This window comes from Frieseomelitta varia, unplaced genomic scaffold (assembly GCF_011392965.1).
Source record: "Frieseomelitta varia isolate USP_RPSP 00005682 unplaced genomic scaffold, Fvar_1.2 scaffold_170, whole genome shotgun sequence".
NCBI lineage: Eukaryota > Metazoa > Arthropoda > Insecta > Hymenoptera > Apidae > Frieseomelitta > Frieseomelitta varia.
The window spans coordinates 235,185-251,439 of NW_025109417.1; the positions used below are offsets into that span (position 1 = coordinate 235,185).

Consider the following 16,255-nt stretch of genomic DNA (forward strand, 5'->3'; position numbering starts at 1 on the left):
AGTTTTTGAACGGCATGTTTTTAACGATTTATTGGACAAATTGCATTAAGAAGAAATTTTTAACTTGAGGATTCTAATGTATTGTTATGTGTAATTATTTACAATATCATTAATTAGTATTTTAAATAAAATTCAACATAAAGAAATAGAAATAAAAAAGTACATTCTTGCAATTATTAAATAAATAAAATAATTGTACAATATGGAACTTTTAATATGAAATTACAATATGAAGCGTTCTGAAACGTATCAACATTTTGTTTTAATAATTTTTTTAATTTTTTTGTAATAAATTGAACAATCATTTTGTACTGTTTCAATTATCTGCATAACATGTAATTTTCTTCTTTATACTTTTTTTTTGGATCTTACTTTTCACTTAGCTTAATTTAATGGCTTTCAGAACGCTTTAACATTATTGTGCAGCTGTGCAGTTTCCATTGTTACTTTTCGTGGCTCTAGTATCGATCTTCGCTAACCTTACAAGTGATAGGTGATGTTATCATTACAGAATGTAAATCAAATTTTGTCCTGAAGTATCATTGATAGAAACGAATTTAATTTTAATAATAATATGGAACTAATTCAAGAAGTTAACGTAACAAAATAAAAGGCTATTTTAAAAGAATCAACAATGTCGAATAGCATATTGTTAAATATCTCGGAAAGTTTAAATGCATCTGAAGCTGCACTTCGTCTTCTTATCTCCATATTCCTTGGTAATGATGTTTTTAAAACAACGTTGTCCTCTTTTATGGTTTTATGGTTTTCATCTATAGTATTTAAAATTAATAAATTTTTACATACCCGTATATATACGTACAATGTCTGATCTAAATTCATTTAATTTTATTACATCACTGATTGCATAATTGATTTACATTTTAATTTACTCGTTACGTATTATGATTTCTTATATACATCTTTTTTAAATTTTAATTTTTAACTTTAGAATTCAAAATGCTTTCATAGTTTCAGAGTATTTTGAAGGTTATGTACTTCACCGTGCAGATGCGTGCATCGTATTTATTTTTGTAAATTAATAAAATTAATGCCAATAATACCTGTTAAAATAGGAAATAACATTTCTTAACATTTATATTATTTGTAAGAATAAAAATATTTAATTACTTTATTAGTAATTCTATTTCTTATCCTATTATTATATTTTTTTTATTATTTACTTTTTTCTGTATCTATTTTTAGTTGTATTATTTAGCATGAGTAATTCATGAAAAAATTGCAAAGTAAATGCGATGTTTGTAATATCAAGTTTAATGTTTTTGAAATTATGAATTATTTTCTTTGTTTTATATTTACTTAGGTAAAAATAGTAATAATAAAAACATGTAATAATCCTTATCACAATTATTCGTATGTTATTTAAATTTCAAATATTTGATATATTTTATTATTATTATTATTGTTTAGAACTGTATATGATTATAATTAGACAACATATGCGAATGTTATTAATATGATTAATTTAAAAATTGATGAATGAACTAGTAGACACTCTCTTAACCGGCCAATATGGAACCAGTCAGATAAATGAATAACTGATTAATTGAACAGTACTTATATAGAGATTAATTGAATAGTATTTATGTATAGATGAATAAATTTAGTGAACAATGTTTAAAATAAATATCTCTATAGATAAAAACACGTGAAGAATGTTTGCATTGTAAACATATAGTAGATTAAAGAATTTATTATATAATTTAATATTATTTATTATTGGTACATTTTTTCTTCTATTTTTGTGAAAACAAATGATACATTAACAAAATCTGTTTCCATAAATAGTTTACTATATACAAGAGCAATGTGTACAACAGCAATTTCCAATAATGAATTATACAATAATAATATATAATTATACAAATAATATAAAAATTCGAGAATCAAAAAGGTGTTGACATATGAGTTTTTGTAATTCTACAGTTCCACCATCTATTTGAATAGAATATTTTAAGATAAGCGTTTTTTTCTCATGTTGGCGCGATGTCTTTCGATAACATTCCAGTATTTACAAAAGAATATTTTGTAATTTTTATAATATTTTTTTTATTCTCGAATTTTATTACTATTGTATAACTCATTCGAAATTGCTACTGCGCATACTTTTGTTAATTTTGTTAACTATTTATCGAAACAGATTTTTCCAATATATTACTAGTAATAGTTACTAGTTTTCATAGTAACATCGCCAAAAAACTAATACTTTTTTATGCCAATACTTTTTTGACTCACTGTAGTTTTTGATGTAATTGACATGAATTGGTTGCGTTGTTACATCGAAAAAATCAACGACTGGTTGACTGTTTTGTATTAAACTCCATTATTGTTAGAGAAAAATTATAATCTGTTTGTACAATAAAGCATTAATATTAACGAGACAAACCAGTGTATAAGAGGGTGTATGTACATATTACGTATACTTAATATCAATAGTTAAAAGTAAATATTTATAATACAAAACGTATGTAAAATGAAATATTTTTAAACTTGATGAAACTCAAGAATAATACAATTATAACTGAACTTTCAGGATTACCGATCGCTCTTCTTCACAGATATACTTTATACGGAAAATGTCCAGTTTGTCAACATATATTTTTCGCAACCTGTGGCGTTTTGATTTGCTTATGGAATTATGGTAATTATTCTTCACAAAGTGATATTTAAATGATTCGCGGAAATGACTTGAAATTTTGCGTGATTGTCTTTTTTACTTTATAATTTATTCAAATATGTTAAATTAATTAATGATAATTAAATGGTAAATGAATTTAAAAAATCTATTTAAATTTTGATCAACGCAGGAGCTCTTACTGTTCAAGTATGTATTTAAGTTACTAATCATAACTTGAAATTCGAATCAGAATTAAAATTTGAGTATTTACATATCCAGTAGTTGCTATCGGAAGTTCTATCGTAACAACTCAAATATTAATGAAGCTATGTATAATTGAAGTATTTCGTTTGACTGAAATAATTAAAATTAGATATATATATGACCTCTGCGGTCGTGTATTCCATATGAATGAAACAATTTTATTTGAACGAATTTTTTATTTACATTGCGTATTCAAACCGGATATTGTAGTTACATTATAATAGCATTATTCTTTTGTGGTTTATATGTATATATGTACTTACTAATATACAATTTAAGTACAAACAAATTTTATTTTCTAGCATTATACAATCAATTATTTTATATATATCAATTATTTTATATATATCAATCTCTGTAATAAAAAAAGCAATAAAATATTTTTGAATTATTATTCGGAATGAAATTCCAGAAGGGTCATCTATTTTTATTGTTTCGAAGAAATTTTCATCTCCTTTGAATGAATATATTCAATTCTGCTGGTCTACACTTAAAATTATTATAGATTGCAAAAGCAATTGTCAATTAATAGAGAAATCACGGATATAATCGGAATAATATTTTATTTACAGTTATATAAGATAATAATTTTCTAACTTGGTGTAGAAAAAACAAATTTATTTGTTTTCTAACGAATGATCTTTTGATGAGTCCAATATTATCCACATCATTAAGTTGAACAATTTTGTATTAACTACATGTAAATTATGGAAGATTTAATAGATTTTTTCAAATATACTCGTAGTCAAAGAAAAATACCGAAAATGACTCATTATTTTATTGTTTTTAATACAAACTTCTTCAATTTCTTTTTATATTAAGTCATTTTTTAATGCTCAATTTTATCAAACAACACGTACTTTCGATGTCTTGTTCAATGCATATATATTAAAAAATCAATATTACATATATACAGGGTGGGTCACCACATATTGCCATCTAGATTTACGTCATTATTATTACACGTAGCGAAAAATGTTTCAGATGAAGTTGAATGGTTTCGAGAGAAGTACATTTTGATGATACTAGTTTTCTTGTAGGTGGACGTATAGAGGACATATGAAGGTCATCAACGTTTTTTTAAATGGAATCATATATTTTTTATTGCATCAGTTGATGCACCTTGATATTCTTTACAAAAGAATTAACTTATTTATGTTAAAAAGTCATAGTTTAGAAGATATTTTAATTTTAATTTAAATTTAATTTTAACAAGACATGGAAGAACAAGGATAGTATTCTTATATTTATATTGTCTTCATTTTTCACGCATAGATTTTGATGCAATAAAAAATATATGATTCTATTTTAAAAAATGTTAATGACCTTCATATGTCCTCTACACGTCCACCTACAAGAAATTTCATCGGAAACATTTTTCGCTACGCATAATAATAATGACATAAATCTAGATGGCAATATATGGTGACTCACTTTGTATATATGAAAACATTTTTTGATACAATTAATCGTTTTAAAAATATTTCAGAAATGACTTATGGGTATAATTTTTACTTGTCAAATGTAATCATAACAGTTAAATATAAGTTTTAAAATCGAGATGTTTAATTCATTTTTCCAACTTAATTTGTCATTTGGTATCAAATTAATATAATATAATATAAAATTAATATATACAATGAAAAAATAAATAGTTAAATTTATAAATTTTTTTATTGACAAAAATAGGTTGAAATTTAACTGCATATAAGATTCATAAATTCTACTGTAATCCAAGTATAAGCCACGTATAAATAATTTTTATATTATGATCTTATTTTCTTTAGTTTTATCTAATTATTTATAATCATTTATTTTAAACTGCACATGCAATTATGTTATAATTAAATTATAAGTATTTATATGCAGAAGTGGTGCTTTGAATGCATAATTGTGGTATAATAATAATAATTAGAAGGCAACACTACTACCTGTCAAAAGACTTGAATATTATTTGCAACTTTGACATCGTATTTTGTTATCAAAAATCTTGAAAATATACATTATATATTAGATATGTTATAGAATAGAATTATATGTTAAAAAATATTGAAAATATATATTATATGTATGAATTACTAGTCTGCACTCAAAAAGACGGTATTAAATCCACCTTATACCTTCGATTGTGTTAATTCCTTTTTTTTGTAATTTAAATTAACTACTGTCATAAAATCCAGAAGTCATCTATTTGATAAAGATACTAGAGTTATGTCATTTTTGCTAGTGTTTTCGATGTAAATTAAAATACGTTTGTTCATTAATTTCACTATTATCAAATTATACAGTTATATCATTTTCTTTTGAAAAATGATCTTCATTGAAATCGAAGTATTTTATCATCTGATCATAATAAATAGGAAATTGCAGATAAGTACATTATGTTGTTGAAAATAAGAATTTATCATTGTTTATTTTATTTCATCCTCTTCAGTTGCTAAATAGAAATGTATACTTAAATGTTATAGTCATAAATAAATGTATCTAGTCAAATGTTTATTCAAAAATGGTACTGAATTATCAACTGAAAAATATAAAATTATAAATATTAAATATCACATTTTGCTTGGTAATTATTTATTTTCGTGCAATATTACTATCTTAAACTATGTTATAATATTATTATTATAATATTATAATGTATAAATGTATATGTAAAATATGTAAATATGTAATTACTATACATTAGAGTAATCTTCTTAATACTTAGCTAGTGATTTGGCGACTATGATTGATCATCATTAACTATCCATTGCGAAAATATATGTGTATTTAAAATATAACATATTTATTTGTTATCATATACGGTTCTCTAATTATTATTTCATTGTGTGTTTAATTTAAATGTGTACAGATTTTTTATAGGTATTTTGTAGATACTTATAGATACATGAGAAAATATTTGATTATTCATGTCTAAATCTGGATACCTCGATACTCAAGTCTAATTTCAATTGAATACAGTAGAACTCTGCTTATATGAACTAATTGAATAATTTATATAATTGATAGCTAAATGCATTCAAGTTAAGTTCATTCAATTAATTTAGTAAAATAAAAAAATTCATTTAATTAACTTAGTTTAAATAAATGAAGAACATATAAATGTAGTTCCACTATATATCACATATATATATATATATTTTTTTTTTTTGTGAGTATTCAAATATTTAGATATTCAAGATGCGGATGTCCGTAAATTTCAAAAAATAGTAAGAGCTCTAATAAATATGTTAAAACAATTTTTCATTTGCTTAACGATGAAAATAGATAAATTGATTAACTATTCGATAAATCCAATTTTACAAAAATATTTTCACAGGATTTAATATACTTCATTCAGCAGCGACGGTGTACGTCACTTATCGGGTCTTAAAACGTCTTGGTGGTTCGTCCCTGTCTGTTATTATTATTTTCATCTTCAATATGGCTTATCTTCTATGTGGTATGAAGGAATTATAGTACATTATTACTTATTATTGTGTAATAGTTTGTACGATTTATAAAAAAATACCTAAATTGATAAGGAAGTAACAGCATGCGAAGAAACTTACGAATTTTGTAGCAGAAAATGCTTAACACGTTATATATAATTACTTTTATTGAGGAAATTTTAATGTTTGCAAACTTTTTTGAAATCATGCGAACTATTATTTTTAAATATTATTGAATATTTTCTTATTATTAATTATATTTATGTCTATTTTTAATATTTTGAAATTATCATTAATTTTTTAATGAAAATAGCAAATAATTTAATATGTTTTATGTGATTTCGATCACTGGTGACTGACATTTTATGGAATATAATAATATACATTATATTCAATCGGTTCACTCGAATATCTTCGAAAGTATGAAAAAATATTTAAGATATACATATGAATTAATAGGTTTTTATAAAGAATGTCGAGCTACATCGTTTGACGCTTTAAAAAATATATACTTTCATTTAAGAAAATAAAGTTGATCTTCACATGTACATATGTATTATATGTATTTATACTTACATCAGAGAATGTATCTCCTGAAATCATTTTTCTCTTTAACACATTTTTTCATATCATGTTTAGATATTTAAGTAGGTTGATTTAAATGAGTCATCTTGTATAATTAATTAATTATATAAAATAGTATATTATAATTAATTCATTAATCAATATTGAGTTGTTGCACATAAAGACATTATACTTTGCTAGTCACTTTAGTACATAAACGTATTCACGAATGATAGTATCAATGCTTGTAGCATATAAATTTGTCTAAATTTTTTCTTAATTGTTCAAATAATAAGATGGTTTTCATCAAACAACAAAAATAATAAAATGAAACGAAACTTGAATATTTTACATATTACAAATTTAAAAACTTTAATTTAAATTCTACAAGCAAACTATGTTGCAATATGAATAAAATACTTGAACCAAATGTCTCAAAAAATTTGTTTAGATCATACAAGATAAGTCATTCAACTATCATCTAAATTTTCTTGTAAATTATTTATTTCAAAAAAAAAAAACAAAGAATATTTTAAATGAAAATTGTTTGATATCAAGCGAAGCGTACAATGTAATAATCAGTTTTTTGACATTTCGCTTTTTTATTGAGATATGAGCTTTGTATTTATACAATATACAGAATTAAAAATTAATAAATATTGGGAATTTTTAATTTAAACTATTCAAAATATTGTTCAATACATTAAATACAATTGCATTGGCAATTAATGAGAGCGAATGATACACATTCTGTTTCTGTTTCTGTTCATGTCATAACATATTCTAACAATGTGATTCTTTATGTCTTTAGATTTTATATAGTCGTAGATGACTCGCGATAAATTTCATTTTTTGGGTGCCTCCAAAGAAACTAATCAAGTGGTCTTTTAAATGGAACAGTTAAATGATTCATTCTGTATATCCATTTAAAATGAACCGTGTAATCGTCCAAAAGTCGCTTGAATAATAATGCTTGACTAAAAACTTCATAAATACGTATGTCACATTTAATATACTCCGGATCTTCCTCGAATTATTTCTTGACTATCATTTTTTCAAACATCTAAATCATTTAGAGAACTTAGAAACTTTTCATTAAAAATAACTCGTACTATACAATTATGCCATTTCAGCGTCAAAATTGATAGCCAATGGGACAATTTAGTTATTAAACTGCGAATTTTCATGCAAATTCACATTTTTGAGGATATAAATGAAAAAATATAATTTCAGTAGAAACTTGATTTACATACCAAATATGAAAAGCATTATACTTCAATTGTTTTATATATTTTTTCATATTCTATGTAATTTTCCACTTTAAAGTTTTCTATAAATGCATAAAATCTGCAGTCTAATTATAACATCATAATGATTGTATTATAATGACTAAACTCTTCCATTAACTGAAGACTTTGATAGGGAATATTTGCAAATTATTTAATGAAAAATGGCTTGCACTGATTAGCTCCATTCTCTCCTCGAAAAAAAAAAAAAAAAAATGTGAAAACGAAACTGAATGATATCTTTGAAAAATTTCTTGCGTTAAGAAATATTGATTTTTTTTAAAAAAAGGCATATAAAAAGTACTAATATTTGGACTAAGTGTATTGAATTTAGAAGAACGTATTTCGATTAATGAATATCGTATTTAACGGAATAATAAGTATTACAAGTTTCTTTCGAAATACGATCGTGTGTAACATGTGCAACAACCTAATGTTTCATTGTTCATTTTAATTTAAAATAATATAATCTGTTTGAATAAAAAGTCAGTTGAAATCGAATTCGCAGTAAACGTGATAATATAATAATTGATAGAATGATAATTTCACATATATTCAATAGTTACTGTATTGGTTACGTAGAACTAATACAATTTATATAAATCACAAATCAATATATGATCATAAAATTTAACGTGTATAGATAATTATTACTTTGCGGTACATGTTACCGTTTCATATGAAATGGTGCATGTAAAATTCTTGTGACTGCAAAATTATTTACGAATTCTATACACAGTATATAACAGTAAATTTAACAGATGCAAAAGTATATAATTATACACAATTTCTCATGATGTATTCAACACTCAAAAAATAAATTGAATATTAATGACTCGTTGGAAGAGAATATGGGAATGTTTAAATCAATACTTTCTAATCTTTTTTATCCTACGCATTTTTTCCATCATATTTCAGGATATAACTCATCTGTTACTAACAGATATTCTATTCGTAATGTAATTTGTAAACAAATTTGAAAAGTCTAATTAATCAAAAGTCTAAAAGTTTAATACTGAACGAAAGATACATAACAAATTAAAAATTTATCTTAAAATATATACTTTTTGATATATTTATTCATTATATTGTAATATGTTAATTTCTTTGAACATTTGATAAGCAAACAACTTTAGTCAAAGAATTAAGATAAATGGGGATTTAATTAAGAAAAACTCTACTTATACATGAAACTGTTAAAAAATTTTTCTTCTCTCTATGTTTACAATATGTCAAAAATTATATATATTGATACAAAAATTCAATAAAAATGTCATAGTTATTTTGATATAAACATAGTTAACTGGATATAAAGGATTAAACGTATTGGTTACGTAGATAAAGACAAAGATATATTTATCTCCTGTTTGGTGCTACAAGTTTGATTTAATTTGGATGCAAATGTATTTGATGTTTTTCAATTCGTTTGAAAATCATAATTACATATTAATTTTTAAACGATAGAAAAGACTTTACGTAAGTTTAATTTTTGCACTATGAATCTCACTTGCATTTTAACGCGGAATTTATGTTTTATGTACGTTAAGAAGAGATTTATTGAATGCAAGGTGTTCTGAAATATGTGGAATTACATATACATAAAAAATACTTCATATAAACATATTATTATTCTATTTATTTTATTTTCAAGTTATAACAAGTTTTTTAACACACTACATCTGCATAAGAACTAAAACCTGCAAATGTTTTATTATTGAGTGCTTCATTTTTTTTTAGTTATTTGTTGGAAACCTTACTTGTCATTTTAAAAACGCTTAATATTGTATAATATTATATAATATTGATATTATATAATATATAATTATATAATATTAATAAGCGTTTTCGATAATGAAATTCAAATAATCTTGTAATAGGAATCCATTAATAGGATCTTAATAATTTATTCATTTATTTAAAAATCAATTTGGAAAACACGTTTTTCTTTATCAGTGATAGCATAAAATCGCGATTGTTAGCAATTTATAACGTGAAAAAATTTATATAAATTTACACAAATGTTTTTTTTAAATACTTTAGAAGACGGAATATACCTATTTGGAATAATTTTTCTGGGCATATATTTGCACTTCACATTTTAGAACGAATGATGGATCTATAATTTTAAATTATTCCTAATTCTTCTCTAGATATCAATAACGAATGCAAATTATCGCAGTAACACAATGTCGATTGAGCTGTTCTGCATCTTACAAATTCCGTACCAATTCTAAAACTATTTCAATTTGGAATAATGCTATTTTGTTTTCATTGACATTCAGTATATTGCGAAGTGATTCATTCATATCGTACCGAATGTTAATAAATAATAAAAGTTGATTTTACATTGAAATTGCTTTTAGCATCTATGTATATTGATCAGACATTTTTTAATAAATACTTACTGAAATCCTACTAAAATAATAATATAGTATAGTAAAATATCTATAAAAGTAATATTGGATTTCTATTTTTTGATACTTTGTATATATTGTTCATTCAAAAATTATTCAACCATCAGGATAAAATACAACAATGGATTAAATTAAAAATGTATAGCTTGAAAAGAAGGATAAATAAAACACATTTACGTTAAGTCTTTTTTATCTTTTAAATTCTCTAAAATGATTTCTACATATTACAGAACACCTCTTGTGATTAAATAATAATTTAATACACATTGAAAAATAATATTTGTTTTTGTCGTTGACAGGATATTATATGACAAGTACAGATGACTATGATATAAAGTGGACTATGCCACAGTGTGTATTAGCTCTGCGATTAATTGGTCTCTCGTTCAATTTACTAGACGGTCAAAAATCCGAAGTATGTATAAGAGCAATAACTAGTACATTAAAACTAACTAAAAGCTAAAATTTAAGTTAAATACAATCGTTAAAAAGAAAAAAAAATGGAAGCTCCTTTTGGGGCCAAGAAGTTTAAATAATCATATTACCGTTTCAGGAAAAGTTGTCTGCATCGCAGAAACAAGTGGCCTTGAAAGAACAACCTACGTTTTTAGAGATTGCAGCATTTACATATTTCCCAGGATCGTTTCTCGTTGGGCCACAATTTAGTATGAAACGATATTTAGACTATGTACATGGCCGATACACGCTGATCGATAAGGATTCTGTAAGTCATATTAAAATATTAATTAATTAAATAATAAAAAGCATTATAAGAATGTTTTATTCAATGTACAGGAGGTCCTAGTTCTTTCCGATCAAACGTTGTCAATCTTTTCTATATATAAATGTCATATAAACATATGCCATTAAAGAGTTATGACTAATAAAAAATGAAAGCATGATTATGCGGATGATTTGTACAATTTCACATTCTTAGAAAAATAAGTAACTAAATAGAATCTAGAGAAATAGATGAAGAATTATCTCATCTATTAAATGTTACAAAGAAAATTGTACTTTGAGTATTTTATAGATGAGTATTGAGTATTTTATAGATTATTGTGCATTTTTATATAAATGAAAATTTTCCACAAATGCAGAAAAACAGTCTAGTTATGATAGAAAGAAATGATAGATGAAATGAGCAGTAATATTGCATAATCAACATAATTGTATCTCTCTTGCGAAAGAGTTAATGTGCGAATTAGAACAAAATCAAAATGATCAAAAGTAATGATTCAAAAAGTAAATTCAATTTTGTATTGACAGGCATGGTGAACATGAAATTATTATATATCAAATACCTTCTGGTTATTATTAGATGTAAATATTCCTTATCTATTTTATACATTTGATATATCATACTTTCAATGATACATTTTTTTCTTATTTTGATCTATAGAATAAAATGACAATGTTTGTTTGAAAAAAACTGGAACACCATGTATAGATCCTCTCAGATTTTTCTAATATGCCAATGTATTCTATTAGTAAAAGTACATTATACAAACATAGGTTCATAAATGTTTAAAAAATTATTTTGTTAATTGAAAATTATTTCTATTATATTATCATTATCAAAATATTAAATATTCTGTTAAAAATTATAAAAAAGAAAAAAGTTTACCGGACCAATAGTTAATTCGTATTAGAAATTAACGTCTACGTATAGAAAATATTCTACATATAAATGATTATAATTAAAATAAATAGATCTATACAATCATGTTTTTATCCAACAGAAAGCAATGTTAATTTTGATAAAAATATTTGTATCTTTTAAACAATTATAAGAAAATAAAAATCTGAAATCAATCATATTAACAAATTTAGTCGTTCTAATGTTAATACAAAGAATTTCTAATGCATTTCGAATGCTAAAACGAAATCAATAAAAAAATGCGATAGAATTGGTTCCTCATTGATGTTAACTTCGTACTCATAGATATAGGTAACGTTTTGAAATAAAATAAAATTAAATGTCAATCTGTTCTCATATTGTATTGAAAAAAAGATCAATCCATTGTTATTTTATATTTTGTTATATGTGTTAATAACTAGAGATAATATAATAATACATTGAGATAATCTCGTGGCACGTTTTATATAATATCAACCTAAAAGTTAATTATAGAATATCAAGTTATACAAGTTATAGAAAAAGAAGTAATTAATTTTTCGTATTTTTTTTTAGAATTCTGTGAAGGAAGAAATTGAACTTCATGATTGCATTATTCCTGGTATTTCTCGAATGTTCCTCGGATTCATATACTTGATATGCTACCAATTAGGGACTTCATACATTCCCAATCAATATCTATTGAGTACAGAATTCCAGGAACAGACATTTTTCAAACGTCTTTTCATAATTGGCTTTTGGGGCCATGTCAATCTTTACAAATACATTTCTTGCTGGTTATTAGCTGAAGGGGTAAGCAAAGTATACATATATATAAGTAAATAAATAAATTATTTTATTGCTAAATTACTAATCTTTTTATCTTAATAATTTTTTAAAGTTATTTTTTTAAATTTTATAAAATATAAAATTATATAATTATAAATATATATATTGCATATCAATAAATAATTTATAATCAAAAAATGTTTACTTATTATCGTTTGTTTCTGTATCATGAAAAATATAATAATTTTTATTTCAGGTTTGTACAATTTTTGGTTTAACATATAATGGAAAGAATAAGGATGGTCGTCCGTTGTGGAACGGTTGTGAAAATGTAAAGTTGTTGAAATTTGAAACAGCAAGTCATTTTAATGATTACATTTTGTCATTCAATATAAATACCAATACTTGGTGCGCGGAATATATTTACAAGAGGTTAAAATTTTTGGGTTCAAAAATATATAGCCAATTTTTCACTCTGGTTTTCCTCGCAGTATGGCATGGATTTCATTCAGGATATTATTTGTGCTTCTTCCTTGAATTTGTGATCACGTTCGCTGAGAAAGATGTAAGTTTGATATCTTTTATATGTCAATTGTTTTATGCAATGATGAAACAATTGGTTCTTTATTTAAATGATGATCAAACAAAAGATTGTTTAATGACTTATTTAAAAATTTCATAATTCATAAATACATTATTCTAAATGTTATTACAAATAGTTACAAATTATGTTTATTTTTGGTAGAATTAATTTTTAATGTTATTATATTATCTTTCCTTAAAATGTAATTTATTAAATTAGTAAGATAAACTATGTTAAGTAAGTCATTATTCAATTAATGAAACTGTTATTAAAGTAATTAATGAATCATTTGCTATTATGGTGAATGAAATTTTTTATTAATTTTTTTAGTTGACTCAAATATTGACGAAGCAGCAGAAATTACAAAGCTTGTTAAAAAATCATCCAGCACTTCAAATACTTACACGGATTCTGATGATGATGCACACATTTGTTTTTATGGGTTACAGTCTTATTTGTTTTATATTTTTGTCTTACTCTCGTTATACTCACGTTTATTCTTCCGTTTATTATTGTGGTCATATAATATATTTGACCTATCCTTTTATTTCTATATTCATCAAGAAATTTTTTTTTAAAAAACGTCCCAAGAAGCTTGAGTAGTAATATAACAAAATTTCTGAACAAGTTTTATTGTTTTATTAATGATATTAATGGTATTAAAAAAAAATAAGGGAAAAAATGGGAAACGAGAATGGGAAATGGGAAATGGGAAGGAATAATAAAAAATACTTTGTCTTCAATCGCACATAACTTGTTAAAGTACAAGAATATTTACAAACTATTTTTGAAGAGCGCTAATTACTATAGTAAAATATACAATAAATTTTGTATGAATGTTACGGAGGATTGCAATTTTCGTAAAAACGAAAGAAAATTTATATTAAAATTTTTTTTTAGAAATAAAGAATTGTTTATACTTGTTGAATTTTCTTTTTTTCTTTTTTTTTGAAAAGAAGAGCAAATCTCAATTGTTTTTAATTAACAAAAACTTAATAGATTTGAGAATGTAATAATAAGTTTAAACGAAGCAATGAGTGTCTACATATTTATTTTAGATATTTGAGAAAATATTTTACTTTTAGAAATATACGTTAAAAAAAATACGAGAAAATATTTTACTTTTTGTAATATACGTTATATTTGATATTAGAAAATGAAACAGATACTTAATATTACTTAAAATACAAGTGATGTAACCTCAGTTTGATCTTATGTGATATTGTACATTAAATATAAGGAAAATATCACTTTCTTTGATTAAAAGATGGAATTCATTTTTGAACTATAACATACTGTTTTTATAAGGTTTTTAATACGTACAAAATACTTAAAAGTGCATTTGAAGAAAATGTGTTTTTTTTTTAATTGATAAAATTGTGCTCAATATTACTTTTAATCATAGTGTAAGCAGTAAACATTTTCATAAATATTATTTTTCGTAAATATGGGGAATTTAAATATTGAAATAGAAAGTTATGATAGCGATTATATCGATTAGTTAAACTAATGTTTAATTAATTTAAAAATTATATGTTACTAAAATGAATTTTTCATTTTTGGTTAAATTATAATTAGAATTGAATATGTTGTAGATTTTATATGATTAATATGCATTATTACTGTATCTGTATATTATTAAATATGTTTGTATTTTTAATCCTTTGAGTGCCAAAGTTGATCAAATATATGTATACGAGAAATTGTAACTTGTGAGATCACACTTAAAAGAGTTAATTTATGAGTATTTCAGTATTGAAATATAATTGAGTATTTTTCAAATTAAAGCGAGAGAATGATCGCATTATCTTAGCACTTAGATACAGCCTGATGTAAATGAGTGTTTTATAATAAATTTGCCACGCATTTTATGATTTGTATGAAATTAAAATTTGTGCATGTATTCCGAATGAAATATCGCTCAGGGATAGTAAATTGTTTTACATAACTTAATTCAGACGAGCAATTTGCACAATAAAAGAAATGTACTTAGTACATTTCCTTTTTTTAGAAAATTAATATACAGTCACACTGGAAAGTCTCGGTACACACGATTAAAAATGATCGATATTTTGAATTCCTATTAACTCCGTAATAAAATTGTACAGTAAAGTTTAAGCAATCTTTGTAAACGGTAGATTTCAATCTTCAAGATTGTAGTGAAGTTAGTTATAAAAAAAATTTTGTTGTGTCTACAAAGGCATTTGAATTTGCAAAATTTTTGAAAGAAAAAGTTTCTTTATTTAATTTCAAAAGAGAGATTTAATCTCTTCAAAAGAGACGTAAAAATATCTTTGAAAAAAAATGCAGAATTTTGAAAATGAAAGCTTTATGCCTTAAAACGAGGATCTAAGATTTTTTGTTAAGAAGTCACAGTAGTTTAAAATGTCGATAATATTTACTTCTGTTTTTGTTTAGAAGTTATATTTTATAAAAAATATCTACACTTTAAATTATAACTACTTAGCAAAAAATCGTAAACCTATCAATCTTATACTCATTTTGAAGTTATCATATTTTCAAACTATTATATTCATTTTTTTCAGAGATACTTTTATATTATTCTAAAAGAGATTAGAAATATATTTTTTCTCAAAAATCTTACAAATTCAAACTTCTTTTCTTTATAAAAAAATATCTTTTTCATAACTAAATTTATTACCAT

At 23.7% G+C, this 16,255-nt stretch overlaps 1 protein-coding gene across 1 annotated transcript; it reads left to right on the plus strand.

The window, feature by feature from the left end:
- The first annotated feature begins 408 nt into the window (after positions 1-408).
- LOC122538654 (lysophospholipid acyltransferase 5) lies at positions 409-14,475 on the plus strand. Its single transcript, XM_043672909.1, has 8 exons — positions 409-719; positions 2,555-2,662; positions 6,225-6,347; positions 10,900-11,015; positions 11,154-11,324; positions 12,795-13,031; positions 13,264-13,572; positions 13,921-14,475. The coding sequence occupies exons 1-8, from the start codon at positions 635-637 to the stop codon at positions 14,191-14,193; spliced, it is 1,422 nt and encodes a 473-aa protein (XP_043528844.1). The 5' UTR covers positions 409-634; the 3' UTR covers positions 14,194-14,475.
- Positions 14,476-16,255: the final 1,780 nt, after the last annotated feature.